At 33.4% G+C, this 25952-nt stretch overlaps 1 protein-coding gene across 1 annotated transcript in view; it reads right to left on the bottom strand.

Moving 5' to 3' along the window:
- LOC128988131 (polypeptide N-acetylgalactosaminyltransferase 2) overlaps nt 1-24726 on the bottom strand; it is a 243364-nt gene extending 218638 nt beyond the window's left edge. The window contains exon 1 of the mRNA XM_054409351.1: nt 24504-24726. Within this exon, the coding sequence (XP_054265326.1) occupies nt 24504-24596 (93 nt within the window). The 5' untranslated portion in view covers nt 24597-24726. The remainder of the gene's footprint in view (nt 1-24503) is intronic.
- Nucleotides 24727-25952: the final 1226 nt, after the last annotated feature.

The following is a 25952-nucleotide window of genomic DNA, read 5'->3' as shown; positions in this document are numbered from 1 at the left end:
TTTGATTTGAGGAGATAACAATAATAGGTAACAAGAAATAAAGTTTAAATTCGTTAACAATACATTAACAAAGAAAAACGGTGTAGAGTTAACAAAAAAATTAAGGTTTTCAACAAGATAAAAGTAGAAAGATAACAATGATAACTGAATTATTGAAACAATGTTAAATGTCACTAACTTAGTTAAATTACTTCTTGATCAGCATTGTACGTGTTAATAAATTTACAATAAGTAAATACAAGAAACATCTTATAACACTTAAAACATACAGGGTGAGTTTTAAATGAGTTCCCCCCTACTTTTTTCTACATTTCTCAAGATATCAACTCCGGACCACGTCAGATCATTGTGGAGTAGTAAGTACTTCATTTCGACTGGGTATACATTTTTCGCCGCCATCTTGGATCCGTCATATTGGATACAAAGTTTTGTTTTCAAATGTAAAGGTAGGGTTGTGATCCATCATTTCAAATTAAATTTTACGTTGATTACGATGCCACAATTTTTTTTTTTTTTATATTGATCCATTCTAAAGTTATGAGGACTTTTTATAACTTTATTTTTAGCCCATTTTAACATTGTGCATTTACAAACCAAGACCATTTAATAAAAAAAAAAATAGTGCTGGATAAAGATAAGTAACACCACCAGTCATTGTTGACCTATTTTCACTTGGCTATGACGGATGTATATTTTTCGGCCGCCATCTTGGATCTACCATTTTGAAATGTGATAAATTATTTTAAATATGAAGGTGGTGTTATGACCCATCATTTTGAATTAATTTTTTATGTTGAACTCAATGCAGCAATCCATTTTTCATTTTCATATTTAGTTTTTGAAATATTGACATTGTAAATAAAATAGTTATAATTTTTCATCAAGAAAGCTTGATAACAAAAAATGGATTGCGGCATTGAGTTCAGCATAAAAAAGTAATTCAAAATGATGGGTCGCAACACCACCTTCATATTTAAAATAATTTATCACATTTCAAAATGGCGGATTCAAGATGGAGACCGAAAAAAATACATCCATCATAGCCAAGTGAAAATAGGTCGACAATGACTGGGGGTGTTACTTATCTTTATCTAGCACTATGGATCAAGATTTTTTTAAACGAATTGTGGTCACAACCCTACCTTTAAATTTGAAAAAAAATTGTATCCAATATGGCGGATCCAAGATGGCGGCCAAAAATGTATACCCAGCCAAAATCAAGTACTTACTACTTAAACATTCAGTAATAAAAGTGATTCTTTAAATATTAGAACAAAACTGTATATTTATTATGATAGAAAATGTAAACATAAACATTTGACAGATGTTTCAGATAATTGTTAACATTAAATTATAAGCCAGGTATAATTGAAATATATTACACTACTCCACAATGATCTGACGTGTTCCGGAGTTGATATCTTAAGAAATGTAGAAAAAGTAAGGGGGGGGGGCTCATTTAAAACTTACCCTATTTACTAATTATTCTACGGAAAGTAAATAAAAGAAACGTCTTATAACACTTAAAACATATATTTACGCTTATACTGTTACTCACAAGACGGTAGGTCATTCGCCTATTGGGTCTGATGATGATTGGAGTGTCCAATCGAAATCGATCACCACTTACCACCTTTTTTGTATATTTACCGTCTTGTGAGTAACAGTATAAGCGTAAATATATGTTTTAAGTGTTATAAGACGTTTCTTTTATTTACTTTCCGTAAATTTAATAACACGTACAATGCTGATCAAGAAGTTATCTAATTATTCTGTCTATTTTCTTGGCTATTCTATATACTGGTGCTGACGTGTAGTATACAAGGATTCTGATGGGTATGGGCTTGTGAACCTTTGGTAAGCCTTTGAATTTTGGTGCGTAGGGGGCTGTTACTTTGAGTTGTCTTTTTATTTTTTCACAAAGTAGGTCGCGCCACTCATCTTACACTCATCTCCATTCATACTTGGCTTAAAATACCTACATTGTATGGTCGCCATTTCATAAGAAAGTATAAAGTATAAAGTATAAAGTTTCGATCTGTTAATGTTAGAATTTATTTCTTTAAGAAATTTGGGGGTTGGGGCATTTTTTACAATTTCAATATTGTTTTTGGCTATGAACTGGTTTATTTTCATATCATAATCACTTTCGTACATTATGACAGTTGTATTTCTCTTGTCAGCTTGGTTACTATTGCGTGGTTCTCAGTTAGTTTTTTTTTATATTCTTAGCTATTAGATGGTCTTAGTTTTCATAACATTTTACAATTTGACTAAATTTGGGGACTATGTATCTGGTTAATTTGTCATTTACTAAAACTCTATGTATTTATGACTTCGTTAACTAGGTTCTTCACGTTTGAGGGAGCTTATTTATTAGATGGTCTTGGTTTTTATGACGTTTTGCATTTTGTCTAATTTTGGGAACTATGTACTGTATCTGGTTAATTTGTCATTTACTAAAACTATACATAGTTGTATTTATGACTTCGTTAACTAGGTTCTTCACGTTTGGGGGAGGTGACAGACAATGTTTAAATCCTTTATTCAGAAGGTTAGTCTCTTTGTCTTCAAATAATATGTCAGTTTTGTTTAAAAGTTTTGGGAAAAACTCATGTTTGCATTCAGTATTGTTGTTAGTGTTAAATTTGTTGTATTTGTCGACAAGCTTTGTTTATTTGTTCTTCTGACTTTGTTTTTTCTTGCTGATTATATTATTCAGTTTGTCATTATTATTTTCTATTAGACCTATTGTGTTCTCAGGACCTAACATGTTGGCTAGATAAGTAGGTGTTCTATATAGTTCCTGATTAATCATGTCTTTTTTGCCATAAAGTGATTATATATTTCTCCTGTAATCCATAATGTCTCTGCTTTTAATTTTGCAATTTGTGCTGATTTTGATTTATTGTTAATGGTCACTTTAACGCAGTTAGGCACAACTTTGTTCTTCAGGCATAGTTTGTTAAATTTGATGTTCTCGATAGTGTTCAGTAACTTTAACTTTAAGTATTGTAATCGTAGGAATATTTTATTTGCTCGCAAATTGACCAGAGTTTATTTCCCTACTACCGGATATTGAAGCTATAAATAATAATAAATAATAAAATAAATAATAATAATATAATAAATTTGTTACGTTGTTGCGTGTTACCTATGTAAACAAGGCAACAAGTTTATGTTATTTTATTATTTAAATCTTCAATATCCAGTAGTAGGAAAATGAACTCTGAGTGGTTTTATGACTGTTTTGGTCATATAATGAAAAGGTCATTTATTTAAAAAAATTAGCTAGTTTCATACGTTTGAATGGCTGAATTTTTTATGATGAGTTTTTAAATTCTTCCCTCACATTTTTTACAACTCACATTATGAAACTTAGAGTAGTAGGCAACAATTAATCGTAGGCCTATATATTCTATTATAACTTTTAAATTACTTATTTATTTTGTTAATAGTTAAATGAGGCATGTCTATTCACTAATAGAGTCAACCACTCTTAACCAAAATCGCACTAACCGATAATCGGATTATCCGCCCTTGATTGTAAAATATTGCTTCGTGAGCAGTTCGGTTTAACCACCGCTTTCTATGAATCTCGGGGATTTCCGCTCCCACGCTTATCTCCACAGGATGTGCCTAAGAATAGTTTTTTTGGTATTCATCCCAAAAATATTGCATGTTGCCAGTTTGTCATCAAGCACAAGCGCATCGGATTTGTTATCTGTGCGGCAAAATCATAGAGTGTGTTACAATTTTTATAGCTAATTAACTGATCGCTAGAGTAAACGAAAAATGCAACTTGTATGGAGGGCAGGGGATGAAGGCTAACAACTCCAAGGTCAAGATAGTTTCTGTGACTGGAGCCTCAAGTGAGAGGCCAGAAATCATCGTGTGTGTCGTAACAAAATGGTGTATAGTTTCTTCAATTTCGACAATAAGTTCTGTACTGTATTACGATATATTTCTAAATCATAAATTAATATTAGCCTAGAGTACCAAAGTTATTAAAATAAGCTTTTTCTTTTGACTCTTGCCTGCAAGTATAATTTATACCACTTTAGCATTTGACTTAACCGTGTTTTGTGTTTATTTGTGATTTTTTATCAATTCAAACAAATGAGGTAAGTGTAGTTTACTTTATAAATAATAATGTAATTACAACTTCGAAATAATGGGATTGCCCGTATTAACCAACTTTTTGCGTTATCCGACTTAGTCCGGTCCCATTAGGGTCGAGTAAAGCCGGGTTTTCCTAGGCGCGGAAGTGGACAGCGGAGAGAGGAACGCAGAGAGCGGACTCCAATTGTCTTAGGTAATTTAATGTTACTGTTTTCCTAGAAGCGGAGCGGAACACCATGTTAATCTCTTTTCCGCTCTCCACGTTCCTCTCTCCGCTCTCCGCTTCCGCGCCTAGAAAAACCCAGCTTAAGACGGGTCTACTGTATACTGCAATTAGGTAATTTAAATAAGCTAAAGGACTGTTGTCTTGCTAAAATACAGGACATTTTTTTATCTTTGCCCGACTGTCATTTTTTACCAAGCTGTTATTTTGAGCCCAAAATAATTGCGGAACTGTATTCAACTAACAAAGAACTTCAAGCTTATGTGCATTGACCTATGCTTTCATAATGACGTTCTTCCGGCTTCTAGCGGGCGCATAAATCACAGGAATCTTTGAACAGCTGTAATTTTTTACTCCATTGTCCGCTTGGATTGGGTTTGTGGCATTGTGAATTTTGTCTAACTCCTGATGGGCCCCCATCAAAGTAGCACTAAAAAGTGAACATAACATTGAAAAAATATATAAAAAAGGCATTACACAGTTTCGGGACTTTTCGAACACACAGTATATATAACTAGAGGTCGTTCGAAAACTAGACTAAAATTAAATAATCTACAGACTTCTTTATTTTCACCCAATAAACATGCGATTGTAATTTTTACCATTAGTTTTGATTTTCTGTTTATGTATTTTGTGGTTATTTCATCATCAGCATGGCAAACCATAAGGACCACGTTTTTTAATTTTTTTCCGATTGATACCAATTTAGCAGTGTTGGCCTTTTCCGCAATTATTCCCAGCGCAAGCAATCGTTAGGAACGTTCGCGATAGACAACACAAAACCCAGTATCAACAACAGTCAACAGCGACGTCAAAGCGGCATTTTATTCACGATTCCAAGGACAAACGCCGATACTATAACAGCTGTGGCGTTTCCAGCAGTTACGCACGAACGACATCAATATACACAAAGACCAACACCAAAATAACAGCAACGACGTTTTCATTAGATTACACCAATATAGATCACAATAGAAAACACAAAAGCTGATGCGAATAACAGCTTCGGTGTTTCTTTTCCGCGGTTACGTAGGATACATAAAAGTTGTAAACGATTGCGATAGGCATAAAAGAAGATCAAAGATAAAAGAAGATAAGAACATAAAATATGTAACAATAGCGGCGAAATTTACTGCAGCTACGAGTTTGATCAAGGACGGAATTTATGTGGCAAATCACGAATTTGAAAATTCCCTGTTGAAACAAAAATTTGCGCATAATGTTTTTCAAAGTTTTCCGGTCAGTGGATACCTTGTATACAGAATGTCCCGTAAGTAAACAGCAAAACTCCGGGAAATGGTTCTATGGGTCAAAATAAGTCGAAAATAAAGAATAACATTTTTTCCAAAATCACTTCGTTAACCAGATAGGCCTATACGCCATTTTGTATTTTTAAACATTTGATTTCTTTGACGTTTTTAACCGATCTTTATGAAACTTGGTATTTACTTTAAGATAAACAAGACTAGTGTTAGAAAAACAAATCATCTTGATTCAACTTAAAATTTAAAAAATGGTGGCTATTTTAATTTTTAAAACCTAGGTTACTCAAAAACTAAACATTTTATGAAAAAGGCTAAAATATTCCTGTTGGTCCCATTTTACCACTAAAAATCGTTATATTTAAGCCATTTCTTATTCCAAATTTTTGAACTTGGTATTGTTTGATAGGAAATTAATAATGCTAAATATAAGTATTCATGACATCTTTTCATACAATTTGCCGTTTTTGATTAATTCGAGTTTTAAAAATTAAAATGATCGCCATTTTATTATTTTTCGTCAAATCAAGATGATAGTTTTTATCTCAGACTGGTCTTGTTTACCTTAACGTACATACCAAGTTTCATAAACATCGGTTAAAAACGCCAAAGCTACAAATGTTTAAAAACAAATACAAAATAGTAGATATCTGGCCAAAAAGCGATTTTGGAAAAAAAAATTATTCTTGATTTTAACCTTGTTTTGACACATAAAACAATTTCCAGGAGTTTTGCTGTTTAATTACGGGACACCCTGTACATGTATAAAATGACACACATACAGAACGATTTTAAACATAAATTTTTCCCTAACATAATATAGACAGCAATCAAAGATGCTGCATGTCGAAAAGCGTTAAGCAAAAACACAACTATGACGTATACAAGGACGTTGGGGAGGGGGTTGATCGTAAACGTTGCGAAATAGAATGCAACGTGAGCCCGGCAGTCCACTCATGAAAGCGCGCGAGGGGTGCGTAGCCTAGGCGCTGAGAAACCAGGCGATGTGGCAACGTTGGAATGACTCATCTGCAGTTGGTTCACACAGAAAGTGTCAAGTTCTTGATTCATATGTTTGTCGGGCAGACAAACACACTTTTACTATTGTCGGGGCTATTAACACACTTGTATGTTTGTCGGGACATCCCGACAGTCAGTTTTAAGGTTTTTTGACATTTAAATGGAGTGTAAAGAAAATCTACCTTTACGTAGTTAATGTACGAAGAGCAGTGGGAACATAATGCTGTTTGGTTCAAAAGTCCTGACAACTGTGTTTTATACAGGTGTCCCGACAAAGATTTGTAACCGGGGATGTGTGTGTGTGTGTGTGTATGTGTGTGTTAGCACGATAACTCGAGCAAAAATGATCCGATTTTGATGAAATTTGGTACAAACGTGTAAACCTGCGTTTATTCGAACCAGTTCGCGAACCAGTGTGATCAGAACGGGGTGTTATGGGGGGATTTATGTGGTAAAAATTGGGTTTTCTCATTTTTTACCATCAAAACATCGAATTTCCCAATTTCTCTCTAAACCATTTTGATGAGCTTAAAACAAATAATATAGTACATTGAAGGGGTTTTGTGTGGTTATTGGTTACGGAGAAAATTCAAAAAGTTTTAAATTTAAAATTCCCATTTAATCTTATTGAGAATAACTGTTGTGGTTTGCTTGTTTATGGATATATTTTGATAATAATTGTTTATACTAAGCTATTAATATTTTACTAAAACACACTTTTTACCCTCCCCGTAGCAGCAAACCTAGGTACTCATTAAACCTAATGTTGTTGAAATAGATTTGATTGAAAATCAAATCAGGCAAATGGAAATTCGCTTAGTCTGCAGGTTTGCTGCAGCACAAAACTATAACGTACACCACCTTTTTTATGCTGATTCTGGTATTGCCAACTCTTGCATTTCCGCGCGACTGAGGTACTTAAATACACCCGTTGCGGCAAATCTTCACGCTAAGCGGATTGTCAGGTCCTTTAATGAGTTTTTTATGCAAACATGTTCATAATTAAAGGAATTTCACTCGCAGTATAAATTGCTTTGTAGCAAGGTACACTTAGATTTGCAACTGCTAAACAGAGAAAATGTTGAAGTACATATTCAACTTAAAAGGGGTTTTCCAAATTTAACAAAAGTGTCATCCACCAAATTTAATCTCCATAACAATTGAGAAACTTTATGTTGTGTAAAGAAATTTTACAATCTCGGAGACCAACAATTTTAACTAGGTATAACAAATACTTGTTTCTAAACAAATTTAAAAACAGAATAAAATTGTTACTATTAACAAAATCTGTAAAATGCACACATGTCCCAAAACCTCTCATAGGAAGTTTCGTTACATTAAATTAAGGTACACCTATATCTATGTACACATACATCCAATTTAAATTAAGTTGGTTTGTCGTTTTTGGATGCCTCGAATCTAAAAAAGTACAATAACCCGTCTTGCCATTAAAATTGGATGATATGTAAGTAAGACTAACCTACTGAGAATATCAATTGAAGATAAGTAAAATATTACTATAAGCTTGTAAGCTTATAAGCTTGTAATTTCATAAGTCTTCAGTGGCAAAATCTAGGTTCGCCAGAAACTATATCAAACAAACGAACTTTCATTTTGTTATATTTCACATACCAGAACCACATACTGAAACACTCTGATAAAATTCAAGTTATTCAAATTTAAAAAGTCGTGTACAACATAAAGATGAAGATCTTGGAAAATGTATTTGTATTAAAAAGTAAATCGAAAATAAATTAAAATTCCCAAACCAGTTACTGAATTTACAAAATTACTCAATTTAAAAAAAAAATACCCTATTTGGTTTGCAATAAATAAAAAAACCACCTGAAATGGGTGCAGTCATCAATATGGTTTTCACCAATCAAATATTTACCTGTGTCAAACAATAACCGGACTTGAACGTTGGTTCTTTTGACAATAGAATTATTCATGACAGAAGTACAATACTGTATTGATACAATGTACAATCGCAGATATGCGTTCACTGCAGTACAATGGGTTGAACTCGTCTTAATATTCAGGTATTGAATGTAAATTCTAACTAACGGCACGTTTTAAAGTGATATCTATATGAAAATGTCTATATGAAAGTATAAAACTAATGTATTAATAGTTTTACCTTTGTCTTTAACTGAGTTCATTTAGCTAAGATGTTTGTGACTCCATCATTTTACCACCTTGTATGGTATTATCTTATTGTGGATACATCTTTACAACTAACAATATAGTCTATATTCACAGTAAATATTTACAATATGTATACGGTGACACAAACAACTATTCTACAAGAACTCAGGCACCAACAAAAAAGGTAAATTTAATATAACTCAAAGTTTTTGAAACTGGGATAGCAAAAAATATTTAACTAATAGTACCAACTGAAGAGAAGATCATATCAAAATATGGCAAACTACGTGTTCTTAATTGAGTACATGTTCATCTTTACGGCAATAAACATATTTAAACAAAAACCTCATAATATATTGGTCGTTCCAGTAGCTCATTTTCCCACATCAAACAGAAGACAAATTTGCATGTCATCAGTGCATCTCATTACAGCGACTGCCAAAGGCGTTTTAGAATGAACCAAGACAACGTAAATACTACAGGTCGTAGTTATCTGCTCTCTTCGCCTAGAGAGCGTTGTGCATACAATGTGTTTAATATGACTGTGACACGTTCTTTTAAGTTACTTTAAGTATACTTTTAAGTTTATGTTATTCATTGTGACCCGTGAGTGGAATATATTATTCATAAAAAGGATTACCTTATCCAACCACAGTTGATGGTATGACAACTTGTTTCGTTTCTTAGAACTTCGTCAGGTCATGGTATGCAACCACATCATCACTAATAAACAGTATATATTGTGGTACGTCAGAAGATTCTTTAAAACACCGTCAAAGTCACAATAGTCAAAACTAGTCATGTTGATCAAATGATAAAATGATGGAATAAAAATTGATATAACTGGTTAAAACTGTAAATGCTGGCCAGCACTGTCTTATCACTGTCACTGACAGTATTTTTTTTAGTTCCAATGAACAAAACTAGTTGTCATACCAGCAAACTTTTATTTTACCAATTTTAGGGGAGTTCTTCGTGTGGATAAATGTGCTGTACAAGACCGATGAGCAAAACTCTGAATGGTTCGCAAACTATAGCGACTACAATTAAATTTTCGTTTCTTCCCATAGTTCCTCACAATTGTTATAAAACAAATTTTTATTAGTCTCACCAATCTGTTTAGAATCTAAAGGGAAAATTATTTTTTGTGAGACCCTACTGAGTACAGAATTTAAAATTAAAACTAAATTAAAATTCCATTCGCCGGGTGAACATTATAAAACACGGTGATTAATAAATTTAAAACTCTAATTTCCAAAGGAAAGTTCGGATTCACCAATCTAGACGGTTTGAAGGAGTTACTAGGAGGAAAATTAAACAGACCTAGGAGTAATCAACGCTAACTCACCCTGCTTCTAGCTAAACTGTTTCCAATCTCAAAAGATGTTATTTATCTAGTAAAAATCAGTGTTAATTTAAGATTTTGAATATACCGTCGTCATACAATATTAAACTTTTTATTTATTTATTATCTTTATAATTTTATTTCAACTTTTATTTTAAGTACCGTTCTCAAGTTTCTGTCCATATGTGAAAAGACCAATGTGAAAAGATGTTGTTTTCATGTTAAAAAAACATAATTAATCAAGACCGCAAGAACCGCTAAATAACAGAGTACAATAGGACCATATTAATTATGTATTGGTTTTTACCACCAGAGTGAAATTACAAAATAATTAATCAACTTAAATTAAAAATATTTTGGAGTGTCCCGCTAGCCTTTGGTTCTATGGCGACGGGTTTGATCACCATATATCCACGGAAATTTGAGAAGTTTAGAAAACAACCCACTTAAAGAATCGAGCTATTCTTTATCCAGCGCTACCGGAATGGACATTATCAGACAAACTCCCGTTCAGCAATTTAATACCCTAATAATTTATCACTAAAAAACAGACGTAACAGAGATTTTTCAGTAATTTAATGCAATGTAATTCTAAGCTGAATGCAAATTAACGCACGAAGCACAACTTTTGCCTTGTTCGCGTCCTCCCATTTTCCTTCATTTTCCTTCCTCTTCAAATATGCAAATGACTGAGACAAACTACAAAGCTTGGAACCTCGCCTGAACGTTTCCTTAACACCGCACTTCATTGTTAAATAACAAGATTGCAACTCTAAAAGTCTTATAAGAACAGTTCCTGGACACATTGCAGAACTTTGTTTAACCTCCTTTTTGTCAAAGCTCGTTCACCTCGATGCTATATGAAACTGTTGGTCAAAATGTATTTTTAATTTTATTGAACAGCTAGTAACAATGCTAAAAATGTCAAGGGTCTCACTAATATTATTATTTTTTATGGAAAAACAAGCTATTTAGTCAGTATCATTTCAAGGCAAAACTTTGTCCATCGTGGGTTACTAAAACAAACAAAAACATGCTAAATCGTAGGTTATTGTTTTGTGTAGTGTTGTATGTGAGAGTGTGTGTTTGTATGTAAGAGGTGTTTTGTTATGAACTTTTGACGAACCTCATTAGGCAAGATAAGTTCCTATACTTCGATCTGATCATGGCAGATCCATTGAGGACGAAACTTGGACCATAAGGCGATTTACAAGGTAATTTAACCTTTTTGTTTGTCAAATAATTGGTCCGGAAACACCGCAACAAAAAATTAGGTTAAAAACAAGTCCAATCCTTGTTAATTAAATAATAAGAAATCTATTATCATGGTTTGTACAAAAATGCTGCTGAGTCGGTGGCGCGACAGGGAAAATAAGGCAGGTAATCGTATGGTTCGTATCCCGGTGTGGCAATATAAAATTATCAGTACAGTACAAATTAATCCTAGATTCTTCCGCAGTTAATTCTACTACCTGCTTTGCTGGATACACACACGGTCTATGTGGACAAACTAATTTATGGTTAAAATATGTTGCAAACTTCTGCAAAAATAATAACAGATATTATAACTTAAAATATACTAAGCTATACAATTTGATATAATCAAGCCGTGACGAACATGATGACAAATTACGTTTTATTCTACATCAATTCTGGCAATTAGAATATCTACGAAGTTAGTAATAAAACGACAAATAAGAATCTGTCCCATACCGTTTTCGATTTGGAGGCACTTTATGGGAAAAAACATAATACAGTAGATTTCAAATTTGTGTAAATGTATTTTCGCACGTATGCAAAATATAATAATTGCAAATTTCCGTTGTAAGTCAAAAGTTACTTTATGTTTCTACACAGATCGACCTCGACCTAGTTGTGATGAACAGGTAATTTCCGTAGAAACGTTCTGCAATACTCGCAAATATGAGTTGACTCGAATAACACTTTTCCGTTCCAAACTAGAGAACGCAATGATTTTTAGTGTTGTATTCGTATATGAGCGTATTGATATTTTAGGTTAAAATTAATTTCAGATCAAATCAAACGTTTATGTTCGTTAAACGAAGTCCCTAGGTTTAAATAAATTTAATTGTGCCAAACATAGGTGTATACTAAGTTTTATTTAATGTATCTAAATCTTGATTGCCTTGACTACTTACGTAGTATTTAGTCTTAATTTTAGTTGAAACTATTTCCTGACACCAAAAACTATTGTATGGATTCCATAATCGAAACAAAAAAAATAGTTTATTGCTATGTGATTAGAGTTGTAATGATCTACATCGATTTAACTTAAACTTTAACAAAACAAAAAAGAATCTGTACATTACTCATTTCGTAACTAACCAATTTTTTTTTTTTTAAACAAAAACTCCCTCAAGTAAAAAAAAAAATATTGCGACGCATTCAAACAGCTATAATTGGACTAATTGTTTGTCAACGCTAAATGCACCGTAATGTATAATTACTATATGAAACGTTGTCCATAACTGATTCATTTACACACCATTTTGGTTTTGGTAAGCAAATTAATTAATTACATTGATGTACTGACCATAGGCGAACGAACAGACGCAATAAATTAACTAGGCTCTCGCATAATCCTGAAATACTTGTTCAAAGCAATTGCAGAAATTTAATTATGTAAATCCAATGGTTTCATCCGTTTGACCAGTATTAGAGTGTTATATAATATTTTAGCAGTATTAGTTAAAAAACTAAAGAAATAAATATAAATGGATGGCAAACTTTCTAGAAAATTATTATATTATCAGTTCACCATCCAGATAATTTCTAAATATTGACGGCAGAGGGTCTATGGTAAGATTTGTATAATACAAGGAAAACCAAACTTGAAATCCACTCTACAACTCTCTTTTCCTGGTAATGTCTACAAAGTATAAATTCGTGATTGATTTAGTAAAGGGTTATTAGCGAATTTCCCTATAGGGAAGTAGCTATTACCGTAGGTGGCACGGTAAGACCTAGACCCGGGACCAATTTACTTTTTCATTTTGATGTCCCCAGAGGCCAAAAACACTATTCGTTCAAATTTTTATATATGTATATATATATATATATATATAGACTTATATATATATATATATATACGTCCGTGAACGCGATAACTTGAGTAATTTTTGTCCGATTTTGATGAAATTTGGTTTAAAGGTGTAAAGCGTGATAAACTTGAATGAGTTCGCGAACCAGCACGATCGGACCATGGGAACGGGGCTTTACGGGGGGTTTTATGGGGTAAAAATTGGTTTTTCTCACTTTTGACTCTTAAAACACAAAATTTCCCAATTTTTCTTTAGACCTTTTTAAAGAGCTTAAAAAAACAAATAATTTAATATACAAAAGTATTTTTGTTCGATTATTAGTAACGGAGAAAATTCAAAAAATTTTAAATTTAAAATTCCCATGTTATTCTTATGGAGAATATTGTTAAATGTTGTAGTTTGCTTGTTTATGAATATATTTTGATCAAACTTGGCAAATTTATTTATTTTGTACTAAGCTATCAATATTTTACTCAAAAACACACTTTATATCAGTTTCCTTGTAGCAGCAAACCTAGGTACTCGTTAAACCTAATGTTATTAAAATATATTTAACTGAAAATCAATTCAGACAGATGGAAATTCGCTTAGTCGGCAGGTTTGCTGCGGCGGGGGTATTTATAAGTTAGTTTATAAATGTTTTTTATTAGTTTAATGAAATCGGATTAATTTTTCTTTGTGAAATCGATAAATTTGTTGTATATTAATAGTGTGCTTATGAATCACATTTAACCATTGAATTTGGTGACAGGGGGTCGACCTGTTCTATTGGTAGTTCTGAGTTCAAACCCCATCAATCACCAAAAGATGTTATACAAGTGATAATGCCGCAACTACTACGGCTTTGCCTGAATTGATATGGAAAACTAATCCAGGCTAAAATCTACCATCCTTGGATATGGAGGTGGGACATCGTTGAGATGCAAATAAACAAATGGTCAAATATAATATAAATATAACTTTAAAATATCTAACCTAGCATACAAATTTAAAAAAATGGACCAGCGGGTTTAAATTTATGAAGAAACAACAAGTTTCTGAAAAGATGTAAATGTATGAATTTATACAAGTAGTCTACAAACGCTGGGTCCAGCGTATTCGTTCAATGATATTTTTCCTAAGACTGTAGCTTTAAAATAGGTACATTAAATTTTTAAAGGAAGCTGACTCAAAATACCCTAATCAAACTTTTAGCGAAATCTGTCCGCTCGTATTAGATAATAGCAAATCAATGGATGTACGATGTATGTAAATTGTGGGTAAGGTATAAAAAAATTAAGATTATTAATGAGTCAACATTAATTATGATATTTTCAGTCTTAAAAAATCTCCCAGCTGTGCATCAGAAACCTTTCGTCAATAAACTAAACAAAGTAAGACTATGTCAAAACTAATTACGATATTTTTACAATCTTAAAAATCTCCCAGCTGTACACCAAACCTTTGGTCAATAAACTAACCCAATTCGAGTAAACTTTTCACTCCTAAAAAACGGGATGAAAACAGTAACGTGCGGATCACCAAATAAAAACTCAACATTTAAACATAAAACCACAAGAGGAAAAGGTTCGGCAATAAATACGCGAGACGCGATTTTTATATTTTAGCACCAAAAGATAAACAAAACCAACCCCCAACAGTGCTCGAGGGCAGCGACTCAATAAAAAGTAAACAAAACGTTCACAATGAATGTCACTGGAGACGTCGATTTATGAAAGGTGTTTTTGTTTTCGTTTTGTTATTTACCAAAACATTTACTAACATTCAGTATTTAGTTAAAAGGTTTTTAATTAAAGTGAGAAATTTAACTGTTATTTGATATTTTTCAATTGAATGTTTATATTTTTTTCATAATATAGTTGTAATATAGGTTAATAAATGCATAGTATAGTTAATTCCATTGGTCAAATAATTTTTCATTCGAAAAAACTAGTACTAATAGCTATTTTCCTAAACGATGTTGGGGTCAGAGTTGCAAATCAATAATATTTAGTAAATCATATTAAACCTACTATTAAATTTCAATCCACAAAGCTTAACGCCCACACAAAAAAAAATATAAAAAAATATTAAAAATAGTTAACATTTATAAAATACAATACTTTTTTCACATCAGAAAGTGTACAGAAGATAGCATAAAAATCTTCGAAATGATATTAAATTAAATCAGTATGTTGCGCATACAAACATATTATTGTCTGATAATTTAAAACAATAAAATAACACGTACTGTAATTACATGAAACTACTCATTTTATTGAATAACATTCAATTGTGCATACATATCCGGTGCACGCCATTGATGCTGCACTAACGCTGCCAGATTTGCACAACAATGGATCAATGCCATCTAGAGTTTGAGTATTGCCAACCCGACCTCAATGATGCAAGTGGCATTGTCTGGGATATCGATTATTGTGAACTGCAGACAGAGATTTATTCCACACCAATTTGACACGATACATTTTTTATCACTTAACAATTAATACAAAAACAATCAGGACAAACAAGATTTCAAATAATATAATTGTTAATAATAAATAGAAAAAATACCCATAACTTACCTACTATGTGATTTATTTATTATTATTTATTTTATTTCCCAACGGCATAGCCACTTTACAATGAAAAAAACATTCACAACTTGAAATTACAGGAAACAAAATAGTAAAAGTTGTACAAATAGTGAACAATAAAATAGTGATTTTGCAGTCATGTGTATTTGAATTTTACCATGTACATTTATGATTTGATAATGATAGTAAAAAAATACCGTCTCGGTTAAATAAATAGAAATAATAAATCATTAATATGGGTTTGATACAACGTACGTTCTAAATAGCAGGATGATATTGTTTTTATAAGCATCAACTCGAAATTTTAGGTGTTGTTAAGGTTTAATGTTTTGTTTAAAAAAAATTTAAATGTTGTAGGTGACAATTAAATATTTTCGTCCAGTATGCTGGCCGTATAATGGTTAAATATGACAAGGTAATATTACAATGTGTAGTGAATGGGGGGTTTGGAAATGTCAAAAGTTGTATTCAAATTCGATGCGCGGACGTCATATATTTTTGGAGAATGGCAAAAAAAGTTACTTCAGTGTCTCCATAGACAAAAATAATTAAATATAGACAGTCAGCTGTGCTGTGGGTACCATAGGTTCTGGCACACACCGCTGGGAGCGTCATGTAGTTACGGCGCTCGCGCTACGTATAACTACGCTCCCAGCGGTGTGCGCCAGAACCTATAGTAACCATGCTAACAACAGCACGGATAACAGTCTATATTTAATTCCTTTTGTCTATAGGTGTCTCGCACATGAATAGGTTACATAAAAGGTATTCGTTACCGTTAAAGTGTCTTGTTTACATTTTAATATTTTTTAACTTGTTACTTTTCTGTTGCAGTTCAATCAAAATATCCTTTCGTACTTTATAGTTGTAACCTTCATTTTGCTGACGTAAATGGTTATTTGTTTGAGGCATACTCCTTTATTTGTAGGAATCTCTACCCGCTGACTTGGGAAAACAAAGATTAATAGATCAATTCTTGTAATAAAATATGCTACCTTATAATCCGTTGACCGAACGATTTCAAAATAATGTTATTGCAAGCAAGCACGATTATTATAAACGTTTGATCCACAAGTATCTTAATGAGCGTATAATAGTATAAGATAACACGAACAATAAACTATTATAATTTACAATAAAACGGAAAAGTTGTCATTCTTTAACCCACTTATTCTTACTTACCGTTGTGTTTAATATACAAAATGTCCGCCACGTTTCATCTTTGTTAAAACACACTGTCTTAACTTAATTGTTAACGAATAGGCTGAAATTTCTAATCCAATCAATAAATTAAATGGTAATTTTAAATAATCTTAAGATGAATTTACCATCCCCGACTGAAAATCCTAGTAGCCTAAAAGTATGAAGTTTAAATATTAAAAATGTATCAAGAAATTAGAATAATATGCGATCGTTTAATGCGTTCAAATAATTAGAAACATAAATGCCAATTTTAAACCAATTATAGGCCTACTAATAAAAAAATAACATTCCACCTTTTAAGGAAAAATTACTATTATTGTCTTAGGCTTATTCACAAGTTTTAAAGAAATTTGAATACCTAAATACCCCAAACAAAAATCAAGTTAGTGGTTGATTTATTACAAAGAAACTGTACTCATATACACACGCTGGGTGCATTATTGACGCATTTCATTTACATAATGATGCTGTCACATTAGCATTGCAGTAGCTCACCTTGCTTCAGGTCTGGATGCTAAGTACATCACCATAATTAGCCAAGTAATAAAAGTAGATAGCAGAAAATTGTGCACATTTTCTTGAGCATTGACAGATTTATGTTCTATTTTATGTGTATAATAAAGAAATTATTTCGTTTGGTTCAAAGTCAGTTATACATTATTTGACAAATTGTTTGCCCACGTGCATTAAAAACCCTAAAAATACTCTTTTTCAGTTATAAGAATTCGTTAAAATTTATTGTTTTTGTAAATCATAAAAATAAAATTTAAATTTGTAAAAAAGTTTAAATATAATATTCAGTCTGATGAATCAATTAAAATGTTTTAGGTAACCTAAATTAAAACCATTGGCCATGCAGGGTAAATCTAGACAAATTATTGTTTTATGCTCTAGAACCTCCAATAATGACATGGTGATTGGCTAACTTTAATTACACATTCACCGGTCACCGCCACAATAAATTGCCTATTGTCATCAATATCGAATCCTGCTTTAAATCACTACAACCTACAAAGCCTACTAAAACAACACTTGACTATGCATCCCTTTACGTACAAATACATCAGAATTAAATATATACTTTTTCGTTACTACAGGTTTTTGAGACCCCTTTACTATCACGAGTATCGATATGTTTAAAAAAACAACAACAAAATAATTATAGCGAAAATGTTGCAATCAAACCATAAGAATTGCGTCAATTGTATATTTAATGGCGAACTTTTTTTTATAAAGTCAAGCTATGAAAATAATTTTTACGTACAAGTTTGGATCAACTTTTTCCGAGTATGACATGGCGGTCTCTTTTAATCTTGAATTCGCCAGTCCCAATGGGTTTTAATGTGCGTGGAAAAAAATTGTGGTCGTTTCAGTTCTACAGACAAATTTGTAAGTAGCACTGGAGCTCAAACCCACGACATGACTTGCTTCAGCATTCCATCCGCTACATGCTGAACCAACATCGTATTCAAGCTAAAAATGAAACACAATACACAATTTGATTTTTTTACGCCAATGTCATTTTTTACGTTTTGAAAGGGATTGGTCCAAACCCTGGTCTTGTTACCTAACGTCGACCTTTTTGTTAGAACTATAGACAAAGGGCATCTGGGTCTGGACACGTTCTCGCATGGATTCAAACCAGCGACCTTCAGAATGCGAGCACTATAACCTCTCGGTTACCCAGACACTTCAATATATTTGGATATTAATTGCACAACGTTGTATGGTCTAATAAATTGAAATGGCAAAGTTGATTACTGCAAAGTACGCTTTCTTCTAATTACACAATATTTCTCTCAAACAAATGGGATCCGTATGCTAACCACAAGCAATCGACTTTCTTCCAATTAAACATCTTGGTAAACAAATGTGATGCACTGGCCATCAAAGAGACCGACAGAGGTAGAAACTAATGGTGAAAGTGAAATGAACCAGAACCGCTTTGGAGTTAGCAGTAAAAACTGACAGCTTTGCAATACAATAACCGAACGCAATAGGAGATACAGATCAGCTTTCTTTTCCATTTTCCTTCTTTCATTGTACGCGAAAGCTCTTTCGTCCCGTTATTGGCAATAAGTCGGCCGTCTTTTGTGGAGGTTTGTTGAACTATCCGGACCTTGGATAATCCGGCGTGTATAACAGCGTACTCATCTCGTCAAACCGTGCCGAGGTGGATTATAACGGAGTACTTCGATGTGACGATGTGTTATTTTATAGAATCCAACAAGTAGTGAGGTGAAGACTAACTTAACCAAAACATTATGAATTGATGACCAATATGGAGGATATATGGGTAAAGGTTTAAGAATCATATAGTTTATTTTTAAGTAGGCTTTGTTCTTTATTGTTTGATGGGATTAAATTTCAGGTTTTAATGGAATTTGGAAACTGTTAATAACTTATGAGATAAGATATTGTTTAATAGCTGGACTATGTAAGGTGTGAGGGGGCAAGAGGAGGAAATTTTCGCCCCCCCCCCCCCCCCGAAAAAAATGAGAAGGACGATTCATGATTTTTAGAGGGTAATTCGGACATTAGGAATTTAAAAATCATTGTTTAACAAACTTGGTGGATGTGTTGGGTAGGTCTTAGAGGGTGATTCAGACACTAAGAATTGAAAAATCATCGTTTAACCAACTTGGTGGATGTGTTGGATAGGTCTTAGAGGGTGATTCAGAGACTAAGAATTTAAAAATCATTGTTTAACCAACCTGGTGGATGTGTTAGATAGGTCTTAGAGGGTGATTCAGAGACTAAGAATTTAAAAATCATTGTTTAACCAACTTGGTGGATGTGTAAGATTGGCCTTAGAGGGGAATTCAGAGACTAAGAATTTAAAAATCATTGTTTAACCAACTTGGTGGATGTGTTAGATAGGTCTTAGAGGGTGATTCAGAGACTAAGAATTTAAAAATCATTGTTTAACCAACCTGGTGGATGTGTAAGATTGGCCTTAGAGGGGAATTCAGAGACTAAGAATTTAAAAATCATTGTTTAACCAACTTGGTGGATGTGTTAGATAGGTCTTAGAGGGTGATTCAGAGACTAAGAATTTAAAAATCATTGTTTAACCAACTTGGTGGATGTGTTAGATAGGTCTTAGAGGGTGATTCAGACACTAAGAATTTAAAAATCATTGTTTAACCAACTTGGTGGATGTGTTGGATAGGTCTTAGAGGGTGATTCAGAGACTAAGAATTTAAAAATCATTGTTTAACCAACTTGGTGGATGTGTTAGATAGGTCTTAGAGGGTGATTCAGAGACTAAGAATTTAAAAATCATTGTTTAACCAACTTGGTGGATGTGTTAGATAGGTCTTAGAGGGTGATTCAGAGACTAAGAATTTAAAAATCAGTGTTTAACCAACTTGGTGGATGTGTTAGATAGGTCTTAGAGGGTGATTCAGAGACTAAGAATTTAAAATCAGTGTTTAACCAACTTGGTGGATGTGATAGATATATCTTAGAGGGTGATTCAGAGACTAAGAATTTAAAAATCAATGTTTAACCAACTTGGTGGATGTGTTAGATAGGTCTTAGAGGGTGATTCAGAGACTAAGAATTTAAAAATCATTGTTTAACCAACTTGGTGGATGTGTTAGATAGGTCTTAGAGGGTGATTCAGAGACTAAGAATTTAAAATCAGTGTTTAACCAACTTGGTGGATGTGTTAGATAGGTCTTAGAGGGTGATTCAGAGACTAAGAATTTAAAAATCAGTGTTTAACCAACTTGGTGGATGTGTTAGATAGGTCTTAGAGGGTGATTCAGAGACTAAGAATTTAAAAATCATTGTTTAACCAACTTGGTGGATGTGTTAGATAGGTCTTAGAGGGTGATTCAGAGACTAAGAATTGAAAAATCATTGTTTAACCAACTTGGTGGATGTGTTAGATAGGTCTTAGAGGGTGATTCAGAGACTAAGAATTTAAAAATCATTGTTTAACCAACTTGGTGGATGTGTTAGATAGGTCTTAGAGGGTGATTCAGAGACTAAGAATTTAAAAATCATTGTTTAACCAACTTGGTGGATGTGTTAGTTAGGTCTTAGAGGGTGATTCAGAGACTAAGAATTGAAAAATCATTGTTTAACCAACTTGGTGGATGTGTTAGATAGGTCTTAGAGGGTGATTCAGACACTATTTAAAAATCAGTGTTTAACCAACTTGGTGGATGTGTTGGATAGGTCTTAGAGGGTGATTCAGAGACTAAGAATTTAAAATCAGTGTTTAACCAACTTGGTGGATGTGTTAGATAGGTCTTAGAGGGTGATTCAGAGACCAAGAATTTAAAAATCTGTGTTCAACCAACTTGGTATATGTGTTAGTTAGGCCTTAGAGAGTGATTCAGAGACCAAGAATTTAAAAATCAGTGTTTAACCAACTTGGCGGATGTGTTATATAGGTGTTAGAGAGTGATTCAGAGACCAAGAATTTAAAAATCATTGTTTAACCAACTTGGTGGATGTGTTGGATAGGTCTTAGAGGGTGATTCAGAGACCAAGAATTTAAAAATCATTGTTTAACCAACTTGGTGGATGAGTTAGATAGGTCTTAGAGGGTGATTCAGAGACTAAGAATTGAAAAATCATTGCTTAACCAACTTGGTGGACGTGTTAGATAGGTCTTAGAGGGTGATTCAGAGACTAAGAATTGAAAAATCAGTGTTTAACCAACTTGGTGGATGTGTTAGATAGGTCTTAGAGGGTGATTCAGAGACTACGAATTTAAAAATCAGTGTTTAACCAACTTGGTGGGTGTTCCTGTAAAATCACTCATAGATAATCGATGAAAGATCAATTTACCTGTAATCCATGTCAGCAACCTTACTTACTTAGTTGTTACCTTACTTACTTAGTTGTTACCTTACTTAGTTTTACAAGAACTAGTCTGTATAATGGACCCTGTCTCCTGACCCTCCATCTACCCATGTGCGATTTTACTTTCTCCATATTTTACAAAATTGTCAGGTACAGGGGGTGGAAACTGGATTCGTTTCGATGTATTCAGGCATCTTCAGTAGCTTTGTTATCAGAAAATCTGATTAATTGGCCAGCAGATTACTTCATTTTCACTAATCAGTGACAGAAGAAATCAGTTAAAGCTTCAATAAGTTTAAAACTTTACTCAGCACCAACCTACTAAGAAGGGAGTAGAAAGTAGCCATTTAAACCATTGCAAATAAGATGAACCTAGATCACTAAACCCAATGTAAAAGTGTATTTAAACAACAATCCAAAGATTGAAATCAAATCTTCAGCTGGTAGATTGTAAAGTGTTCTTATCTCATCACTGAAGATTAATTTTCACACTGCTTAACCATGGCTTAACATTGAAATTGTAGCCTAAGATGAAATTGTTGATCCACATGTTTACTTATGCTTTGAAGTAAGGACACGGCCGCATTTATAATAGCTTAAGAGGTTTTAGTTTTGTTCGCAGGGAGGAAAAAAATTCACCCTTTAAGGTAGGTAGAGAGGTGCGAAATCTTTACTCGGGCCTGTAGCACATTACAAGCAAACTGCGGGCCTGAATAAGTGCAAAGATTTTAAATAATAGTCACCCTCTACCATTTGTTTTCTAATACCAGTAGTAGTTTAATGACAATAAATCAAGGTCCAAACAACATACCTACTGACATCTAGCCTAATTAAGGGATATATTAAGCAAATACCGTTTCAATAGGCCTGATTTCCCATACAAGGAGAAGACAAAGACAGAAGTTACGTACAGGTGATTGCACAGTTGCACGGTAGTCTGGATTGACAAGTACACCTCATTATGGGCTATTGTGCATTGATTGGCACTTCATACGCCAGACCTACATTCGACACCACCAATGATTGTGTAACCATACGGTATCATATATGGCAATATACTCAACAATAAACCATTGTTGATATAGGAAGAAATAAATATTGATTAAAATTGACTCCAAGTGGCATACATGACCTCATAAGTAGACTTAGCGTGAAAGAAGGGTCTAAAAGTAGGTAGAAAGAACGGTCTAAAGTAGGGACCTAAAGTAAGCTGTGATAAATATTTTCTTTCTAAAAAATTTGCTAAAATTGCAGCTTGTAGTAGCTAGGACTTGTAAAATACATTGTTTTCCAGTGTATTTACTGTTTAAAGGAGCATGGTTGTAACAGTGAAAAATCCAAGAAAAGGTTAGGGCCTATCAGAAAAAACTGATAGGCTGATTTTTCAAACTAGAAGTGTGTGGTGATACTTACAGTACCATACCCCTGGTCAAAGAACACTGCCTGTTAACTTGGATGAAAAATACTGTTTTAAACCCTATAAGTAAGTTAGCCTATTAGCAGAAGGGCCTAAATACTGTCCACTAAACACACTGCCATTATGGAGGTATGTAGGTAAATAATGTAAATAAGTGACAAGTGTAAAATCTGTTAACAAATAACAAAAGTATCAGAGGACTTTTCTTAGATATTTTTTTTAGTCACACCAATCCACAGTTGGTCTCAGTAAAAGAGGGAATTTTAGACTAGTTAGGTACCACTTGGTGGTGTGACTACAACAGTAACTTTCGCTTACCGTAACTTAGTTAGCAGAGTCCAAAATAAGATTTTGTTACAGCCTGTGTTTTAAAAAGCTTAACTTAACTTAAACTTTGAAATTTAAAACTTATACAGGCCTACCTAGCATTCCGTACAGCGTACGTATGCAGTCTATGTTCGTCACATTTGCTTAAAAATTCTTTGGCCTGGACTTGTCTCCACTCTCTTGGCTAAAATATCTTTTTCAGTGAAATTGTAAAATGCATAGCCTATTGAGCTTAACGCTTAGGCTCTAGCATTTAAACGTTCTAAATATATGCACTAAAATAACCTTACTCACCCAAACAATGGGCAAAACATTAGAAAATATCAAAACATTACACCCCATTGGATTATTGAAAAATAAAAGTATCTATTCAATCGATACCTAAACGTAAACTAACCAAACCCCATAGGTGGTCCTAACTTACTTGATGTAACAACTGATAATACGATCATGGAGTCGTATAAGTTATCAAAGCCCTAACAATGTTTCGGTCGGTACGGTATGGTCTCGGCCTGCAACTAACAGCTGTGTATACAGTAATGAAACGGTAGGCCTACACGGATAGCCTCATGAAAATAGTAGTGCAATTTTTTAAGTTAAGTTACCTATTTAAAATATAATTTTTAACAGTGATCGGTTTTAACACCATTGAGGTTAGGCCCATATGTAGGTAGTAGCTTATTGAAGGGCAAAATTGGTTTTTATCAAAGAATTTCTACAACATATCTCAATTGTAATGTTCAAATAAAACTTAGTAACTGTTGTTGGTACCAAAATAAAGAAACTGGCCTAGGTATTTGATTTATGTATATTGAACTAAGTTATGAAATATTTTTCATCGTAGGCCTAGGCTAGGGACTACTTATGCTTGATACAGAATAACATTAATGTTATTCGGCCTAGTTGTTTTCGCAGTGTATGACAAATCCACATCGCATTTATTTTGAATTGACATAGAAATTCATTCGTAAACATACCTTATCATCCTTTGAAGACTGGAAGTAGTATACAATCACAAACATCCATGTGATGGAGAAGAGAAGCAGCATTTTAACGTTCCGCCTCATCATGCTGTAATTCTTTAAAACAACCTAATATAACTAAAAATGGGAAACTACTAAATACACCACGCCTATCTCATAACACAGTAAACACACGCAAACCGAATAACAACACTGTCGACCACGAACACAGAGTACAGAGAGCAGACAGCAAACTGAACCAAACCGAGTTTGACAGACGCCAATTTCTTCCCTCAGCTGATTCAATCGGTTAGTTCCTACAGTTGCCGGCAGGCTGCAGCACTGCATAGAGGAAGATGATTTCACTTTTGGTTCAAAGAAAACCAATAAACATCTGCACTCGTGTGTATATAAAATAGTTCCTCATGATGGTGTATTTAGGCGTTGGTTAAATATAATCCCTTACTATTGAAAGTCAATGTTTATTATAAATAGCTCTTCACACATTCTACATCCATTTATTTGATTGCAATAATGTAAACTGAACACTTGTTTGTACATGATTCGAAACTGGACTTTGGTCTGCTTTATACTACAACTTTTAAAATAATTCTGGATAAAAACCATAGACATATTTTGCACTCTGTAAAATCATCGATTAAATACTATACTCTGTTATATTATTTTATCATCATCTTTCTAGTTTATAAGAACAATTTAAGTTGATTTATGTGCAGTGTATGCCTTTGTTTATTCCCTATTACTTCCCTGATGTCTGTGACGTTATAGCTGTGTCTTTCTGAGACGACTAAAATGTTTTCCCTAATTTTAGGTTTGATTTTTAAGGGTCGTGGTTTATTTTATGGTTTCGATAACAAATGACAAGGACAATGCATGTTTTTTACTAGAATATATCAAAGTAACTCAATAACATAGTCAATCAATTCAATGACATCTGGGTAGAGCTTGGAACTTCAAAAAAGTTACAGACCAAGGGCGGTTCCAGAGAGGGGGCCATGCCCCCCCCCCCCCCCCCCCCCCCGAGAATGTAGATAAACAAACTTAAACTCCAACCATAATAATTTATTTTTAAAATTTTTAATGTGAGTAGGCTATCAAGTAGGACAAGAATAGGTAGCACAGGTAAGGCGGAGCTGGCGTTTACGCGGAAAATAGTATGGGAGTGAGAGCGCGATAGTCATCGTCGTACTCAAGTTGTACTAGCCTGGGCCACACACATTCGCCACAGGTGCGCGGTGCCGCTAGCTCGTAGTTAAACGGGTAATGTTTTTAGGCCGGCGAGTAGTACACATCGATGACTCATCACCATCAAGCCATGTGACCATCGATCTCTATTATTACTACAGCCCTTGCATTGTGATTGGTTATTTATGGGTTCTTCGTCAGTATTTGGGTAGTAATAATGCAGTAATGATAAGCACAACTTTAATAGATTATAGTTCT

Source organism: Macrosteles quadrilineatus, unplaced genomic scaffold (genome assembly GCF_028750875.1).
Source record: "Macrosteles quadrilineatus isolate MER2022 unplaced genomic scaffold, UCM_ALF_1.0 Scaffold_2__2_contigs__length_208266976, whole genome shotgun sequence".
Lineage (NCBI taxonomy): Eukaryota > Metazoa > Arthropoda > Insecta > Hemiptera > Cicadellidae > Macrosteles > Macrosteles quadrilineatus.
The sequence above is the reverse complement of the archived record's forward strand: the minus strand, read 5'-3'. Positions and strand labels throughout refer to the sequence as shown.